At 39.6% G+C, this 19,277-nt stretch overlaps 1 protein-coding gene across 2 annotated transcripts in view; it reads left to right on the top strand.

The window, feature by feature from the left end:
• Positions 1–19,277, top strand: part of DSCAM (DS cell adhesion molecule) — a 481,343-nt gene that overhangs the window by 52,148 nt on the left and 409,918 nt on the right. For both annotated transcript variants that reach the window (XM_068914257.1, XM_068914268.1), the window contains exon 2: positions 18,707–19,024. In XM_068914257.1, the coding sequence (XP_068770358.1) occupies positions 18,707–19,024 (318 nt within the window). The remainder of the gene's footprint in view (positions 1–18,706; positions 19,025–19,277) is intronic.

Below are 19,277 nucleotides of genomic sequence, written 5' to 3'. Positions count from 1 at the left end.
CCAAACGTTCAGTTTCACTATGGAATAACAAAGCAAACCAAAATGTTCAGAATTTCAATGAAAAGATCATTAAACTTGCTCATTATATGCAATAGTGTCTGACATGTGAAGCTGAGAATGCTTAATTGAGATTATTTTTAAAGGGAGAATTTTGGATGTGAAGTATGTAGGATGTGGGTGGGATGGATTGGTTTGATGGTGTCTTTTTTTTTTTTTTTAAGGCTGGGAATTTAAGAACAGCCAACGAGAGACTAGAATTCTGTATCAGAAGGCAGAATATCCTGAGCTGTTGTGGCTAGCACAAACAAATTATGGAGAGGGTGTAACCTTTCCATTCAGTTGTGGTTTAACTGCAGAGAGGGAAGTAGGGTTAAGACCTTTGCAGAGGAATGATTATTTCGCATCTGGATGCCTGTGGTCTCATGCTCTGTCATCTCTAGCCATGCGGCACTTCGGGTGAGCCATCAGTATCATCTAGCAAAGTAGTGCATATATTAGTAAGGACTGTGCATTTGGCCATTAATTTGCCTGTGTAAATATGATAGTTTTGAATGTCCACCTTTACAGGTGGCACAGTGAAGTGAAAAATTTCAGACTTTTTGATGAGAAAATTTAGCTGTTTTTTTCTTTCCTCTTTCTTCAAAAGAACTATCGCTAAGAGAGATAATTACGATTTCCTCCTTTTTAAATTTACCAGTCAGCTTCATCTTATCCATATTTTAGTTCATGCAAGGGAATGGGTTAAGGTGTTCGTAACAAACAATGGCAGTACATTCCCACCATTCACATTTCCTCTCCTTGAATAGCAGGGGGAATAGCAGGTATTGTCTTTCTGTTTTGAGAAGCACATTTTTGGGTGGGGCTGGGAAAAGGGTACGCCTGGATTTTTTTTTTTTTTAACTCACTTTTTACAGATATGGGGGAAAGATGAATTTTCTGAAAATTCTAGATGGAGAAAGGAGAGGAAAGGAGAGATGGAATAATATTCTCATTTCGACCCTGAAAACTGAAGTGTGCTCTTTGTACATAAGAGCTCTGTTTTAGGACATGCAAACAAGATGTAGGAATACCTGTAGTATTAGTCTATACCCTGACTTTGATATGACAGGAAAAGGAAAAAGTTTAAAATATTACTTGACTGTTTTTACAAAATGTGCTCCTCAGCCTGAACCTTCTACCCTTGATACCTCTTTTTGTCTGCATAAGTAGTAAGTGGAGAGGTCATGACTTTGAACTCCTCTGATGCTACTGTCGTCTTCTATGTTTAAAGATTACTTGAGGTGCTTTTTAGTTAACACCTCCTCTGTGTATTCTGGCTTTGTGAGGGACTTCCCCTTCACCTAAAGTTTTGGGCAAAGTGACAGCTGGCAAGTCAGTACTTTAGTCATTCAGTTTTCCTAGGCTTCTCTTTTACTGACCCTTTTCTCATGCGACTTTCTCCATGATATATGGGAATATTAGTAATGTGACTTCTAGGACCTGATCCCATGGGAACTACCAATCATAGAAATACTTATTATCCAGAAACCTGTTCTAGTCAATGAACTTACGGTTACAACCTGAGTGCCTGCTAAGGCAGGGATGCTGGAAGAATGGGCTCCACTTTTATTAATGCTTTGAGCTGATCATACAATAAAAGCATTTGCACCTATGCAGAAAATTTAAACACAGCTAAAATTTCTCCTTGCTTTCTTCCACCCTTTGTCATCATTTGCGTGGATTTTTTTTTCCCTGCACATAGCCTAAGCTTTGTGTACATACAACTAAATATGCTTTTAGCAGTTGCTGTCTCATGCAAATGTGTATGTGTCTGCTAAGAGGGCTTATTCTTTCTTCCTCTGCCACCCCTTTACCTCCAACCAGTGTTTGTGAGTACTCCATCTATTTGTGGGTACCTGCCTATATTAGATGTGTATTTATTTGTGTGATGGGAAAGACAACTCCTTTTGTGGCTTTCCTATCTTAACTTTATTACTGACAGATGCAGAAACTTTGCAAGGATAGATATTAGAATCCTTCCCACGTGGCCTCCTCGCATCTTTTGTTCCCTACCACTGTAGTTGTCTTGGATACTGTATTTGCACCAATCTGACCCTGCTGGAGGTACAAGCAGCAGCTGACATTTTGCTATCCAGTTGGGACAAACAGAAGTGAAAAACAAAGTAAGGTACTAGTTAGACACTTTAATCCCTGTTCATATTCCTGTTCCAGTACAAAATGTCATTAGATTGTGATGGTGATTATGCATAATGACTACTTGATACTTTGATTTTTGCTCAAAAGATATCTTTTATCTCATCATTATTTACACTTCAAGTCAGCTTCAGAATCTGCACTGCTGTCAATTTATATGATGCACATACTTAATTAGCACTGATTAGAAGCAAGAGTGCATGTGGGAGAAGCTATTTTGCCAAACACATTTGTTATTATTACGTCTTAAATATTATGATTTAATGTGGTCGATGAATGAAAAGGTGTATTTGCAGCTTGTTAGAATTTGCTTGGTTGCACCAATTTGAATGGAGTTCATCAAGCTGAGGGGTAAAAGATGTGTACTGTTGTGTTACGGAATAGCAATGGCCCGGGGCTTCCAGGGAAGGTGCATCCTCACTGCCTTTGCCCTGGTCCAGCATAAGGAGTAGGAGCTGCAGCTGTAACATTATGGGTCAAATGAGTACCAACAACACAGGAGGTGATAAGAAAAGACTTCCTGGAAGCAAACTGTTTTAATAAAAGACTGAATGGAAGGACCTCCATACTAGCCTTCTCTTGAATGCTCTTGTATCATCTGCCCAGCTTCAATATAGCACTGAAAAAAATGGAGTTTATGGGAAGATTTATGGGACGAAAGGGAAATCTCTAAAGGTAAGTTGGGGGCAACCTAGAACAAAACAGGATGAGAAGGCTGAGATGATTTGAAGCTGAAGAGAGGGAAAGCTGGCAGATGTGGAAGAAGACATGATTTGTGAGGACTTCCAGGGCTGAAAACCTTAAGTTCATCCCTGTTCTAGCCATCAGTCTTGGGCAAATGATGATAAAGTCAAAGTGAAAAATAGTGAGAAAATTCCCAAATAAACAAAGTGAGCAGAAATGGGCATCTAGGCCAAAGTAACTCAATCCCTAAGGAACTGGTGCTAGAAAAATAATTAAAAATAAATTTAAAAACTTCTAAATGGGCCAGACGTAGGATGTTGTACGCTTTCCTGCACAATCCACCCCAAAGGCATTAAATAGAAAAGTACACAAAGGTATTCGAAGCAAACCAGCATCCTTCAAAAACCAGGTGTCATATCCAAACGTGGAAGAAAAATAAGAAATCTTACCAAGTGAAATGTCTGATTTCAACGAAGCAGGCCAAACAGATTTTGAGAAGGAGCTTACCCAAGGCATATAAGATCTGGTAAGGCTGACTAAGGAGCGAAGGAAGTGTTCGGGGAGCCACTGCAGAAAAGCCGTGTGAATTCCCTGCACTGATCTTCTCCTTGACTTTCTCAGTTAGGATACTTTCATCAGCAGAGATGTTTTAAGGTTGGGGTTGTTGGTCACTGGTTTAAATGTGATCCTCCAGATAGTGTGCAAAAGGTCCAGAACTGTATCTGTCAGGCCTACTGCATGTGAATTGCACACTCTGTCCACACAGGCAATTCTCAAGAGCTAAGCTGCCTGCAAATGGATAGGTTTCACAGGAGCAGTATTTCAATCCATTGCCAGGACAAGTGTGCCCAGTCTTCCTGCACAGCTAAACTAGAAAAGCTCAAATCGCTCTCTGCACTTTGTACCTCAAGTGGTAGTGAGTCCACATCCCCACTGTTCTCATTGTCTTTGGAAGGCAGCTCTGAGGAATGATCTAAAACTGCAGTGCAAGTGGAAGAAATTTTAGAAGAAGTTAATCCACTGAATGTCAATGAATAACCAGCCCTGGATGAGATTCCTTCGAGTTCTAAATAAAATTAAATATGTAATTGCCTGGGGAAATGGTGACTGCTGTAACCTTTTGCTTAAATTGACTTAGATTTGCTATTTTTCTTTGGATACTTAACATCAGGGTTTTTTGCGTGTTCTAAAGGACTTTATGGTTGGAGAATTACTAGCTAGCAAGTCTTTCTCAGATCAACTTAATAAAGAACAACATTATTAGGAAACATAGGGAAATATAATATGCTGGGAGGGAAAAGTCTGACGTGGCCTTAGCAAAGGAAAACCATGCCTTGCAGATTATTACTGTCTTTTTGAGGGAGTCGGTGGGCAGGTGGACAAGGAGATTATGGTCAGTATGACATACTTGGATCTTCAAAAAGAGTTCATCAAAGTGTCATACCAAATAGTTTGAAGGAAAGAAAGATGCCATGGGGTAAGAGAGATCCTCTTGCAGATTAATGATAGACTAAAAAAAGAAATAGGAAATAAACAGCCTGGAGAGAAATCACTGTCAGGGAACACCAGGTATCTGGTTTTGGGTTGTTCAAAATATGCATAGCTGAACTGAAAAAGGACATAAACGGTAAAGTAAAAAAGTCTTCTGATGAAAAGGAGTGTTCAGAATAGCCTTACTGCATGTAAGGAGCTGGAAAGAATTGGAGATCGTGTGATACTGGGGAATAAAATGACATGTGGGGAATAAAATATATGCAGAATACTGCAAACAGAAAAAATATTCCTAGTTAGGTGCATAATATCAGACACTAAATTAGCTGTCACCTCTAGGAAAGGATTGTGATGGACTGTTTCCTAAGCATCCTTTTATCAGTCACTGTCGAGGTGGTATGATGAGTAGATGGTCATTTGGTATAAGGGCTCATCCTACTGTTGTACAAAATTCGGATTTTTTTTTTTTTTAAAGAATTGAAAATTTAAAAATCCTCTTCACTTAAAGAGTTTTATGTAGAATATGGCCAACCTGTTGCTAAAATGTTAACATAGTAAGTAAGTCAGTGCAGCTATTCTAAGGCATGGTTCTTGTAAAGTCTTCTGTTAGATAAGTTGGAAGGGAACAGGTTTGTTTAAACTGAACTTAGGACAATGTAGTAGAAAATATCCCTAATTATACTACTTTTATGTGTTTCTTTTCCTTGACTGTTTAGCATGTACAACTTTCCGTTTTCAAAGACCGACTATTGTCTTGGGGTCATTCAGAATGTTAAATTACGGTTAAAGAAGTTATTTTTCTGTTGGTCTCTCTCTTCTTGGTTTTAGATGTAATATGAATTAAAATGACAGCATCTCTCTATTTTTATTTTAGATGTATTTAATTTCTTTTTCTTACAACCTTTTCTTCTTCAGCAAAACCCTGCCTCTTGAGCTCTTTGGGTAAAAGAAATATTGTACTCCCCTTGAACTGGATTGCATGTAAGATGAAATATTAATATTTTCTGTGTATGTTCTAATGTATATGTTCCATTGTAAGCATATAGAAGAGAGAGTACTAGACTGTATTTGCTCCAGGATCCAGCATTCCAGAAGAAATTTTTGGTTTTGTTTGTTTTTAGTAAGAAATGAAACTAAATGCTGAGACTGTGTCTCAGATCTCCTACTGGTGGTAGGAGATCCATGGGTTTTTTTTGTCAAATGACAGGCAGAGTGTAAATCTATTTTTTTTTCCAGTTTGCAGCCATTTATCATCACTCTAATCTTCTACAGAAGCAGCCAGAAAAGCCAATCCATTTTGCTTTCTTTTCCCTAAGTGAGATCTAAAAAATTAGTACTTCGTGGTGATCTCAAAAGCAGTTTAGGAAGAATGTGAACATTAAGTAAATGCTAACGAGCCTTCTTTTCTTCATTATGCCTAGTTGTGTTGTAGTATTTGAGCTGCTTAGTGCTGACATAGTTACTGGTTTTATTTTGATGCTTACTAATGCCAAATCACTTCAGGAGTCTTTCAGCAATTCCATTATAGAAATAGTCAATATTATGTGCAACTTCTGTTCTCTTTGCAGAAGTGCGGTTATCTGCTGAGACCTATTGGTACTGTCTGTTTGCACTGACCAGAAGTAATTGCTGTTTTGCGCTTCTTGTTTTTTGATTGTTTTTTCCTTCCTCCCCTTTGCTTTGACTCTGCATTACTTGAGAGCTGCTCCCTTGAGCAAGATAGGCAGCTGTGTTCCCTTTACTTCCTTGCCTTAAAGAGGCAATTCCGTATTCCTCTCTCGGTGCTGTATGCGGTGGACGGAGAAGGGCTGCTTTTGTTCTGTAGGTGGGATGTTGCTGTGACTCAGCCCAAGCCAGCGTCGTCTAATATGATGGGCAAGCTGTCAAAATGAATACAGTCAAATTGAGATCTTGTCCCCACAGGTGGAAAAAACTAGCTCAATTGTGAATTAGCATTAGTGCAACAAAATGCTTCAGATGTTCTGCATGTTCTTTCAGTGGCTTGAAAATGCACAACAGTCCAGGAAGTCCAAAAGCCAAGTGGCTGTGTTCATAAATGGCTTTCTAATCCAGGTAGGGTTCGCTCCACAGAGCCCTTTCTAGAGCCAAGGATTTGTGCCCTCCAAAACCATTCACAATGGTAGGTGTTGTCTTGCCTGTGAGTCAGGAATTTTTTCCATTTCTGAATTTTTAGGTGCCTTTGTTTGTTCTCCTTCTGCAGACATGTTGACCAAGGACCCTTTCTTGATTAAATGGAAGTAAGAGGGTTATTTGCATTTAAGTCTGAAGTGAAGGAGGAGGTATCTCCGAGGGGAAGTGAGAGGCAATTAACTCATGCTTTCTGAATAGAAATGCTCCTATACCACAATACTGTGAGATGCACAAGATGCACCACACTACTGCTGCATCTTGTCCTTGATGCACCAGTGGCTATGGTGATGACTGGGACCGTTAAGACTACAAGTTTTGTACAGTGTTTTCCTAATTAGAATACACAGTAGAGTTCAGTACTGCAACTATGTTTAGTAGCGTCTAAAGAACTGTATGCTTTTCAGGCAACGCTGTAGTCGCTGCTCTGCTGATCCCTGTGCCCTGTTGGATAGACTCTGCATCTCCCTCCAGCGTGGACTGGCATCTGAGCACAATGGTGTCCACGTTGGAACTGGCGTACCACCAAAGCTTGGACCTAATACTTTCTGCAGTTTAATGCAAAAGTATTTAGCAGTGTTTCTGTCTCTTCGTATAATAAAAACTTGTACCTTGTATGCTGATGACAGCTAGCATATATTTCAGATTCCCATGCTTATATTTACTGGATGAGCTCACTGAAAGTGTCTGGGTGAAAAACTGTGCAATCCCAGCCTAAGCCCAGACCTCCACTCTTATCTTTCCTTTGGGGAAATATTATTTCTCTCAATGTTGAGCCCTTCTGAGGAGAACATACTTCTCCCATACTTTTCTCTGAACATGGAGGAGGGCAGAGACACAGCTCACATCAAGAGCTTTCCCTCAGTTTCCCTCTCTGTTAGGAGAGTGACATTTAGCTGAATTAGCTATCGGGGGCTGCCTTCTAGGATGGTAATAGCATGTGATGTGGAACTGAGAGGTTAGGGGTTACAGCTCACTTGACATATTGGTTTTTTTCTGCTCTAGGTTCTTACAGTTCAGTAGTTGGAAAGATTGCCTGGTCTGCGGGAGACTAAGGCCAAGTCTTGCTCTAGGTGCTATTCACTCACACAAAGTGAAAGTTACCCGCATGAAAAAAAAGAGGAGAGGGGCCATCCCAGAAGAGCATCTTGGCTGTTTCCTGCATCCAGATGAAACAAGCTCTCACCTGAGCGTTAGAGCATTCACCTGGGATGCGGGAAAGATGACAAAGAAGTGAGTGGCTTGTGGGACTCTCATACTATAGATGAGTGCTGTAGTCCAACATACACTGTTGTGGAGCATCCTCATTGCTCAGTTACTTTCCCTGAAAATTTTGATGTTTTACTTCCATCCTCGTGTGGAAGAGATTTTTTGACATTTTGACGCTTTTCTACACTGGTCCAAGGAGAAGTATGCTATCGTTTGTTTGCTATTATTCAATAGTAAAAGTCTATTGTCCTATCAGAGGTGGCAGAGGTGAGCAGCGGAACACTATAAGAAAGTATTAGGGCAGCTGCAGCACTTGCAGAAAAGCCCCAGACTGAGAGCTGTTATTCTCAGTAAATGAGTTGTAAGTAATGACTTTGTTTATGGAAATAGGAATAAATTTGTAGATCAGTCAAAACAGAAACTTTTACAAATACTGATGAGTTCAGTTTTTCAGAACTTGGTGACACAGTTAATTATCTTTATTCCTATTGCTTCTAAAATACTTCTGAGGAGAGAAAGTAAGTCCAAGGCTTTTCTCTCATTTCTGTTTGGTTACTTTCAATGTTCTCACTGTGTATCCCTTATGACAGGAATGAGTGGATTTGAACTTATGAATGGCCTCTTGCTTCAAGAAGCAATGATGCACATTTTTGTGCACCCTCACAGTCGACAAGTCTTTATTTACTTTTTTTTCCTCATTTTCTCTCTATATTTTTTAAAGAGGGGAAATAACCTTAACCCACACAGCTTACTCTTGTTAGTTTATAGCCCAGACAAGCACTAGAATACCTATCCCACATGAATTTCTGTTCTTTCCTTTAATCCATTATTGAACAAACAGTTAAAAGAAAGCATCTAAATGACAAGCAAATTACACTTTTTTAGCTGATTAGAGGTTGCTCTGACTTGCAGCTATTCTATTTTTCATTCAGCATTTGTTTGTGTGCTCGGGTCCCCACAGTGCACTCCACCAAAACCCACGCTTCTTCTTCCAGAGATAAAACTCATTTGTGAGTTACACTTCTTACTGTGGTTTGACCTGAGGACCTTTTGTTTTAATTGTGGAAGCCTGCTTTGATTTAATGGAAGCTGCTGTCCTGTGAGAATGATAATGTAAAACTGCATGCTTTTTCTGTAGTGGTTTTTTTGGTAGGCAAAAACAATTGCATACTTAATTATCTTTGTTAGAGATTCTGATTTTGAAACTGATTCAAATGAATACCCCTTTGGAATAAAAGGTTGAGCACTAGCACATTGAACCGGAGTAGCAATTTGAAAAAACATATTTTGTTTTTTGTTCCTTTTGGACACATTGTATTTGTATATTGTTTAGACTTAAAATATGGACTGCCATTGCGGAACACACTACATGGCAAGCTGTCCTGCATTTAGAGACTATATACCATGTAAAGAAATGTGGCTTTCTGAGTGATGCCAGTTACATAATTATATAAATTAAAATAGTACAAAAATGAATCAGCTCATCTGTACTTGTTTTATACTATATTCTTTTGATATTTTCATTGCTTCCTACTGCAGTAACAATCACTGTGATTTACAAGGCTATGTGAACTTCAAAAAGTCAAACATTCAAGAAGTGCTTTTATCTTTTTATCACATGTTAAACCAAGTCTCTGTGATGAGAACTGAAAGTGTGTGCCTGCTGCAGTGAAGTTAGTCAATTTTTTTGTACAGGAAAGTTTGGGAATGTTGCATTTTGCAAAGTGATACGCTCCTCATTCCCTCAGCATCTTTCTTTATATGAGGAATATAGAAATACCTGATAAAGGGCACATCCAATCTTAATACCAATGCAAGTGGTTCCTCCCTGGCAACCTCTCCCTTCAACCTACTGGCTTTTATTTTGATTAAATTCTCTTGTTGTTTCTGCATGGTGCTGTGACAGATGGTTGCGTGAAGCAGGGTGAGGTCCGCACATGGGTCAAAGCAGGCAGCTGGCTAAGGCAGAAGAGTGCAGAAACCATCACAGTGAGGACTTTGCTGGTTCTGAAGTGTGCTGGCCCTAGTGGGTCCAGCCTGGACATCTGCCCGCACAACCCCTCGGCAGCAGGTGGAGGGAGGACTGCTGGCACACGACCTTTGCTTCCTAGTAGCCGTAGGCACCAGCGACCATTGCCACCTGATGGCAGGAGCAGCGGGAAGTGCTAAGCACTGCTCTCCAGAGCTTCCTCCTGGCTCTCCAGCCTTGCTGCGTTGCCCACCCTTTCTTTCCTGCCGCCATCCTGCCAGGAGGTGAGGGGAGAGGTTGGGAGCGGAGGGACTGCCTCTACCCACAGTCACCTGTAATCTCCATGTTCCCTGACCCAGCCCTCTTGGTCTCCTCTCTCCTTGCTCTGGGAGGAGCACCCAGCAGGGAATGATGGGGACTCATGTTGCTATCTGCATTCCTCAGGGTCTCTGATAACCACCAAGGAAAAAGCAAGGCACATTTTAACCACAATCAGAGACTTTAGGCTTTGAAGCCTAAAGGTGCGCTGGGTCTCTGCCCTTTCCCCATGCTGATCAAAGCCCCAGCGAGTGCCACTGCGAATTTCAAGCATAACAGGGTGGCATTTCTAGGACTGCTAGCAGCTCACCCATGCAAAGTTTCCTTTTTGACAAATTGACATTTTCTAATTGAAATATTAGCCAAAAAGATACTTCTCACTTTTGCGTGTTCTCTATTTAGAAGGCCGTTTGAAGCCTCTGTAAGAAGCATCAGAGAAATTTATTTTGTTAGAGAGAGCAATGGATGCTTCAGCATTCATTGCTGGAAGATATATTTTTCTAGAAAAAAGGATTTTTTGCCAACTGTTCTCATGGTCAGGGCAGAGCACAGAAGCTAACTTCCTTTTTGTAGGATATGACAAATGCAGACAATTTTTTTCCTTTTTTGCTTTTCTCAGTAGTTTGCAAGACAGTAGCATTGATCAAGGAGATCAAATGGGCTTATAGCAAATAAATATGTTTTTCTCTTGACTCCTTTGTTGACTTGACTTAAAATTGTTGTGTGTGGTGCAGTTTAGCTGATGTTTTTGTATCTATTTACACTAGCGTAGTAATTTAATATACTCATCTCAAGGTATATATTAATACCTTGAGATTAATCTTGAGATTAATATATTTTAATCTCAAGGCAGTTTGTGCAATTGATTTCACTTTTTTTCAGTATTAAAACTATTGTGTGCATTGTCATATGGTTTTTCTTTAGTGTCCCTTTTTCTTTTGTTCATTCCTTTAGTTCCTTTTAGGAAACCATACTTTGGGGTCTGGTCATATAGCATTTTCATCCAGTGCTGTTTTTTCCCCTGTTCTTGAAGATGCCTGCCCTGCCTCTACCTTAATTTTATTCCTTGTGTAAGCGCTATTTTCCCTTTTCCTTCCCACGAATAAAGGGGACTATCCAACCCTTATCAAGTTAGAGAAGCACATGAAATTCATGTCAGGCTCAGAATCAAAGCCAAAAATTATAAAAGGTCATTCATTTACCCTGCTCTAATAAAATTTTTAGTGTTTATCACTCTTATACCCATCCATTAGTCATTAGGGCAAACCCCTAGAGGGAGACATGTCCACAGATAGATTACTGTAATTCCCCATCATTCTGATCTTTTCACAATAGCTGAAATAATTTCTGTAGGTCCCTGCATAGTCCTGTTACTTGATAATTAAGTAGTGATGAAAATATCATCATCATTTGTAGATGTCCAGTTCTTTTTCCTTGTAAAGTATTTATTTACTTATTTAATTCGAGGAGGAGAGAGATGTTGGAGAAAAGGGGAAAGGACAGGAAGGTTTTATTTAACCTTTCTCTTTAGCATCTCAACCATAGTACTATCAAGGCATCTTGAAAAAATTTCTCTCTGAAGAGTGACACAGCTCAGTAACCATTGCACTCTGCCACTCACCCGGACTGTCTTTCTCCAGTTGTGCTCTGCACCAAATAATATTCGTGATAGCATTTGTATTAATTCCATTCCTGGTTTGAAAGGCACAGCAATGCACTCTGAAATGTTTCAGTTATCAGTTCTCTGTGTGTGTTTATGCAAAAAAGATCATTCTGCCACATTACGTTGTTCAGGTGTGGAGAGGATGATTAACCTATAGTATAATCCTAATAATTCAGTTTCCTTAAACGTAATGTAATGTTTAGAGGTTTTCAGCAACTTTCTTAAAAATATTTCATTTTTGATTGCTTTTTACCCGCATTTACTTTAACTCCATTACAAAGTATTTGTTTTTTACTTTACACTGAATAATTAATTTGTATTTTCCTCAAGTGGTGAGGATTTGAATACTTTTTATTGGCTATGTGGAAAATGGTGCTGAAGATCTGTTCTTTAAATTTCTCAACTGTTTTGTTACATTTGCATTCCAAAATTTCACAGAGAAGAGTCTGACCCTTGAAAAGCAAATACATGTTTCTTAAAGCTCAGTATGGAATATTCACCTTCAGATGTGCATATTTTTCTGTTAGCTTTAGTGCAAACAAGATGCGGAAGCATCCAAAGGAAAGATAAACTCTACCTGGTAGCCATGTTTTTTTTAAGGGTTATATTCAAGATAATATTTTCTTGCCTGCTTCCTACTCTAAGGTCAATCCAGTGAGAAAGAAACTCTGCTGCTGATGCTGGATCTCATGAAATCTGAGGTCCCAAGGAGTTCCCTTGAAAGGCCTGCGCTGAGTATTAATGTCCTGACTTGCACAAGATCTTGTCAGCTTTTTCCTTCCTTCCCTTCCATTTTTATAGGTAATGTCTCTCTTCTGCCTCTCTCTCTCTCTCTCCCCTTCCTCTCCACCCCAGGGGGGAGGGAACATCTCTTTTGTCTTTTTTGGCTATGATTCTACTGTTGCTTTTTATCTACCAGCCCCTGCAAAAAAGCTTAATTTTTAAATTTTCTAATACTTGGAAGTGTTTTGTGCAGTTGTTGGGATGAGGGTTGGGGAAGGATGTGACACTTTTAGAATAACGCATGTGCCAGACAGACTGGGCTTGCAGTAGAAGGACCCATGGCTGTAGGCAGCAAACATTCATTCAGAAACTAAAACCTGCAGCAGCTGTGCAAGCCTGGATTCCTCCAGCTAACTGAGGTCTCCAAGATAGATGTGGAGTTATATTAATCTCTCTCTAATTGGTAAAGACAAAGGAGCAGGTCGAGTGAATAGTTTGTCCTATCAAAGTGGAGTCTGAACTGCCTTTAGACTGTGCTTGTCATTCTCCATCAGCTCTGCTGGAGGCTCAAGACAACTACTCTTCTGACCTAGGCATGACACGTGGGGTCTCTCGGGAACAGGTAGTTTTCCAGAAGGCCCACAGGCTGCTGATATATTCTTTTTTTAAATTTTGATTGGCGCTGGATGTGTTGATGAGACTACCTGAGTTGCTGCTTCTTTAACTGCCCAAGGGTCAGTGTCTCATGCTCCTTCGTCCCTGCCACTTTGCGGCTGAGAAGATGCCTGCAGCAGATGTCCCCGACTGTCACCTTTTGCTGGACTGTGTTCTCCCATTGTGGTATGAAATAGTCCCAGCTGGCTGCTATCCCACATGCAGATTGCAAGAGTCAGCGCTGGGAAGGAGCTTTCTGAAAAAGGAGTGTTCTTGATGGACTGATTTCCAGTGGAGGCAAAGTTTTGATTTTATTCTATGCTGCCTTTTCTTTTTTCTTTTTTTTTTTACATTTTTATTATATTCTTTGGATTTGCTTCTGGGTTTCTTGTATTTCTGTTGCTGGTATTTAACAGTGAGATATTCTTAAATTTTAAGGTGACACCTTATACAATCTATTAAATCTAAAGAAAATACTTAATTGTTGCCCAGTTCACTGATCACAATGTTAGTGGGGAGAAAAGGAGGGGAAATATTAATGTCCAGGGCTGTGACAAACCTGATGTTCCACTGGGAGAAAAGGAGGGGAAATATTAATGTCCAGGGCTGTGACAAACCTGATGTTCCACTGGAAAACAGTTTCAAAATCTGTTGCTATAAACCTGCTGCAGTGCAGGAGAGCAGTCAACTGCTTAATTACGCAATTTATCTTTTCTACTTTGATTTTTATTTTGTCTAAATAATCTCAGTGGCCTATGTGCTCCAGACTTTCAGTTTGATTCATATCTTTTATTTTATCTATATAAATATTTCATGCTGGATTTGATTAATCAAAAGGATAATGAGAAGTATTTTTCTTTGTTTTGAAAATTTTATTCATTTAGGACAAACTTTCCCCTTGCATAAACAATACAAGAATAGAATTTAGCCTATGACTGAGACAGGGAAGGTAATTTAAGTAGAAATTATTGCTCACAGATATTTTGTTAATATTTTTGAATATATTTGAGTACTGAATTTCAATTTGAAATTTCTCATACATGCAAGTAAAGGGGTGTTGGTGTGTGGGTGCTATGTGACATTCCCATAGGCAGAACCATGTTGCCCAAAGGTACTTCAGTTCTTTCATGTTATGAAAATGGATGGCTTTAAGTGGTCAGTTACAGAATATGCAAAGAGGGCTTTGGAAGCTTGAAAAGCTAGCTGCGAAGATCACCAATATATTATACGAAAACCTGAAAGAGAACATGATTATAAGGAAATGCACAACACAGAGACCATGTAATATGTTCTGGCACTGAGTTTTACAGATTCCAAATTTACTTGCTCTCTTATGCCTAAACCCTGAAAGCCTGAAGGTTTTCACTTCTAGAGTCATTATAGAAAGGGTTCTTAAAATGAAGTAGTTTGAGGGGTGGATAAACCAAGAATAATGGAGGAAGGGAGGAAGGTGATCTGCTTTGAACAGATAGATAGTTTCACGATTCTCTATTGCATATCTTCCTTCATCATTCTGTTGCAGCTGGTGCTGATCCCTCCAGGACACTAGATCCTACATGGAACAAGCCAGAGCATGACCCAGGATGATAATTTAAATGTAGCATCATCTCTCTTATATCTTAGTGACTCCCCCTTCTTCCCATTAAAAAAAGGGCATCATGAAACACTCCTTTCAGCCTATTTTGTCTTGTGTGGTGTATAATGAAGCCTTGATAAATGAGACCCTTGTAAGCAGAAATAGCAGAAGTGTTATTTGCCAGGCCCTACTGAAAGAGCTCCAAATACAGAGTATGTGTTATGTAGGAGCTGCAGTGTCCTGGAGACCTTGAGGAAGGAGTGATATCCCAGAGAGGAGAAAAGGTAACCTCTACACCGACCAAAACAGTGAAGCCAGTCTCATTCATGCCAGTAGGTTTGAATTTAGTGAAGGCAAAGCCCGGTCTAGATTTTTACTACTATATCTACTCAGACTGGCTATGCAATGCTTTTTGTTTCTGAGTGTGCTCAACTTGCAGACCCACTGTCCAGCTTGTCGTGAGATAAGCCCATTCACTTGTCAGGAGATTTCTAAAGTGCTAAAAGGAATTTTGTATCCGACAGGTTCAGCACTGTGCTAGGCACAACGTGGCAGCCCTGTCTCCCCTGAAAAGCAGGAGAAATTTCCTTGCATATTATATTTTGTCAGTTCCCCTTACCACTTCAAGTGGCTGAGTCTTAAGGTATTTTGATTAAAATTACAAAAAACATATCCTTCCTTGCTTCCTTCCCATTCCTGTTATGTAAACACAATTATAGTATCTATTTAACCTGAGATTCAAGCAGTGTCTCTTGCCCTCTGTCTGTTGATCTGACACTCTGTTTACGCGCTCCTTTAACCATATGGTAAAGAGCATAGGTTTTCTATAGGCCTTCTTGCTGTGAAGCCCATACAGGTGCAGGCTGCCCTTTACCTCATCATTTCGGTTGGGGCATCCATTGGGAAGCAGGCTGAGATGCAGGCTTCCTCCTATTTCTCTCAGGTGTTAATTGATTTTCAGTAATAAATAACCCTTATTCAGGAAGAATCTTTGACTTTCCTTCCCTTGGACTGCTAACTGCTGCCATCTCTTTGAAAATGCTGATATTTCTTTGTCAAGGCCACGGGTAGTCAAATTGAACTGTAAGTCATTTTGGTTTTGGCTTAGAGGTGTGGTTGAGGTCCATGCATGCAGAAGGGGTTTTGGAGGCAGACCAAGCTTGTTTTCTTGGGCCCTCACATCTTTAATCATTGTTCTGGAAACCAAATACTGTAACAGTTTTATTTTCAGAATAGCACAAGGGCAGTTGGTAGAACCAGTCTGGTTTTTATTTTTCCTTTTATTCTTACTTTATTTTGTTCTCCAGGTATTTCTCGTTATTGTTTTATATCTCTGACTTTCATCAACTTTCCCTGCTGCTCTTGCTTGCAACTTTTAGACAGAACTTATTGCTGCTTACTGTAAAATATGGTGGTTAGTTCGATCATATTTTACCATTAAATAAAGTAACGTGTAATTACATATTGTCTTTGACTTGTCTCAGTTTCAATTTGCTTTTGATATATCAGTTGTTCTGTTATTCAGCTAACCACTTTCTTCCTGTGGAACATTACAGAGAAATATCTTTTTAATCAACGATTCTGTATGAAATCCCATTCTTGCTGTTGAATGTATCCAAGTAGCTTACGCATTGTTTTCCACCACAAAATACATCTGGATTGTCAGCATTGTGTATGTGCCTGTGTATTATAGCATTGCAATTATTTTCCAGGGATCCTAGTGTGTTTGTGTCTGCCGTTAAGATGAATGTGTACCAGATGCTACTTTAAAATGAAGCACTATTGTATAGGTTGACGGATGGAAAGTTCATCAAAAGTAGTGAAAGCTTCTATAGGGGATACAATGCAGCTGGAAAAATTCACTGTTACGTGCTGCCAGTACGAATCTCTAGTTTGGCTGTGCTGCATTTTGATTAGAAAGTTAGATTCTATGAAGGTGTCAAACATAGTCATTACTATTCTCTGTTTTTATGACATTTGTAATTTGGTATCCAGCTCTTTATCCCCAGATAGAAAATCTACTGTTTCTACCTGAACGTCTGTCGAGAAACAGTATAGGATAATAAAAGTTGGCAAATGTGAACTGAATTTATTACTTTTATATGATAGTCTTCTTTGCCAATGGAAATTAAAATGCCCTGTTGATTATTTCACTTATATTTGTAGAGAATAGCTGGTATAGCAGATGAACAATGCCAAATATATATATATTTTTAATTTTCTGTTACATTACCAACAATTCTGTTCTCTGCCTCGCAGTATGACTATAATTAGAAATGTAATTATGTAAAAATGCCAGCATATTATTCAGCCCTTATCCTTCCTGTGCATAGTCCTGTTATGTCTCTTTTTGCTTTCCAGAAACCCAAGTTTTCACTTGGGCTGAGCCAACCAGGAAGAAAACATTTCTTACAAGGGACTTATTCTGAACTAGCACCTGTCTCATCTGTATGCAGGGCCTCATCAGCTCCAGTGCCTGAAGTTTCTTATTTCTTAATCTCCAAGCGCCTTTCATCTTGCTCTGTGAGGCCTGCTTATCTAGCTGCCTCCTGCATGCCAGAAGTCTTTCCCTGATGTCCTTTCACTTTAGGAGAGTCTCTCTTACTCCTTCCCAGAGTCAATCCCAGTCTCTTTTGGGGAGCACTTTGCTGATGGTCAGTGCCAAGTTCATATTTAGAAAAGAATCCCTTCCTACCTTTTATCTCCTTGCCTCAAGCTGTCAGGAGAGACAAGGGAAAAAATAGTCCATTCGGTGCTCCCAGCCACTGCAAGACTAAGTGGCAGCAGAGGTGGATGCTGTGCTTTGTGCCTTAGCATTGAGGTTGCTCGGTATTTCTGCAGGATGGTAACACCTGTCTTGTGCAGACAAAGTCTAACCTTGAAATATGTCTCACTGATGCTTACCTGGGCCTGATGCGTTACGATCACCTTTTGAAAAACTTGCTTCTTACCTGCCTTGCTTCAGATTATCATGCCAGAATTCACTTCATTACCTTACATTTATAAAGTGAAATATACAGTGGAAATATGCGGGAATATGCACTTCATTACCTTCATTTCGTACACTGAAATATGCAGGTTTTTGTGTTTGTGTCAAGCAAAATTGGTAAGTTTTTATGGTGAGCTCTATGTGCAAACGTACAATACAGTGGTGTTATTGGCAGTGTCTCCTACAGTTTATCAAAAAACACAACAAATACGACTTCTGCTGCTATGGTCTCAAATGGAAAGGTATTTGGTATAGGTATTGGTTAGGACGGTATTTTGGATGAAATGTTGGGGAACCTTCAAGCCATCTGGAGCCTTCAGGCCATCTGGGTAGCAATGAAGAGCCCGTGGCACTAGTGGGATAATCTTGTGTTCTGACCAGTACTGACTTTTTTCGGTGTGATAGAATAGGCTACGTAAGTTGGGGGGGGGGGGGGGGGGGGGGGTCTATAGTCACACGGGTAGTAGAGCCAAGGTTACCGTAATTTTTTTCTGCACTTAGGTTTCTAAGTCTTTGTTAGAAAGAACAGGCCAAATTTATATAATGTATTTATTAAATTATATTTGTGTTAAATATAGGCATGTGTTGTTATTAAGGAATTACAGAGTTTTTAAAATTATTTGCTCAGTTCTACTTATTATATTATAAATTATGTTACTGTGAAAAGATTGTAAAAATAAATTCATAAAAGCTAACAGAAACTGCTGCCTGTGTTAGAGGCAGAAAGTTAGTTACTAGAAATTTCATGGAAATAGATTACTGCTAGATTTTTGGCTGGCCTTATAAAGAACACTGCATCGGCAAATGCAAAAGTGATCAGATCTGTTTCTGATCACAGGACAAAGCAAGGGATATTCCCATTTTATTTTCAGATCCAAACTAGCTAATGGATTTAATCTGATGATATTTTCTTCTAAAAATGAGAAACATTAGAGCTTGCATTAGGATCCAAATGTTCTGATTACCTTCATTAGGCATCATAGCGGTTCATATTTGATTTTTATGGCAGATAACAGTCAAATTATTTTGTGTGTAGCTGAAGTTTACTACTTGATCAAGGTCTATTTTTTTTTCTTTTTTGTCTTGCAGTTTTCAGTGAAGATCTACACGCCAGTCTATATTTTGTCAATGCATCTTTGCAAGAGGTAGTGTTTGCTAGTACCACAGGGACATTGGTACCCTGTCCGGCAGCAGGGATCCCTCCTGTGACGCTCAGATGGTACCTAGCAACGGGCGAGGAGATCTACGATGTCCCAGGGATCCGCCACGTCCACCCCAATGGCACTCTCCAAATTTTCCCCTTCCCTCCTTCAAGCTTTAATAACTTAATCCATGATAACACTTACTATTGCACAGCTGAAAATCCTTCAGGGAAAATCAGAAGTCAGGATGTCCACATTAAGGCCGGTAAGTATGATCTTTTACTTGCCTCAATTGGGCTTAAGGAGGGAGGGAACTTGGGTGTTTTGGACAAAGCGTAGTAGCTGTTGTGAATCAAAGGAGAGAGACCAGAAGAGTAACCCCTGAGTTCTTCACAGTGTTAAGTGAAATAATGGATTCCTCACTTTCCTCTCCTCCCTGATTTGATTTGATTTGATTTTGGAGGTGAAACATTAGTTTTTCGAAGATCATCAATCACCTGAACTTCTGAACAAGTGTA

This window comes from Struthio camelus, chromosome 1 (assembly GCF_040807025.1).
Source record: "Struthio camelus isolate bStrCam1 chromosome 1, bStrCam1.hap1, whole genome shotgun sequence".
Classification (NCBI taxonomy): Eukaryota; Metazoa; Chordata; class Aves; order Struthioniformes; family Struthionidae; genus Struthio; species Struthio camelus.
Note: the sequence above shows the minus strand (reverse complement) of the source record. Positions and strands in the feature narration are given on the sequence as shown.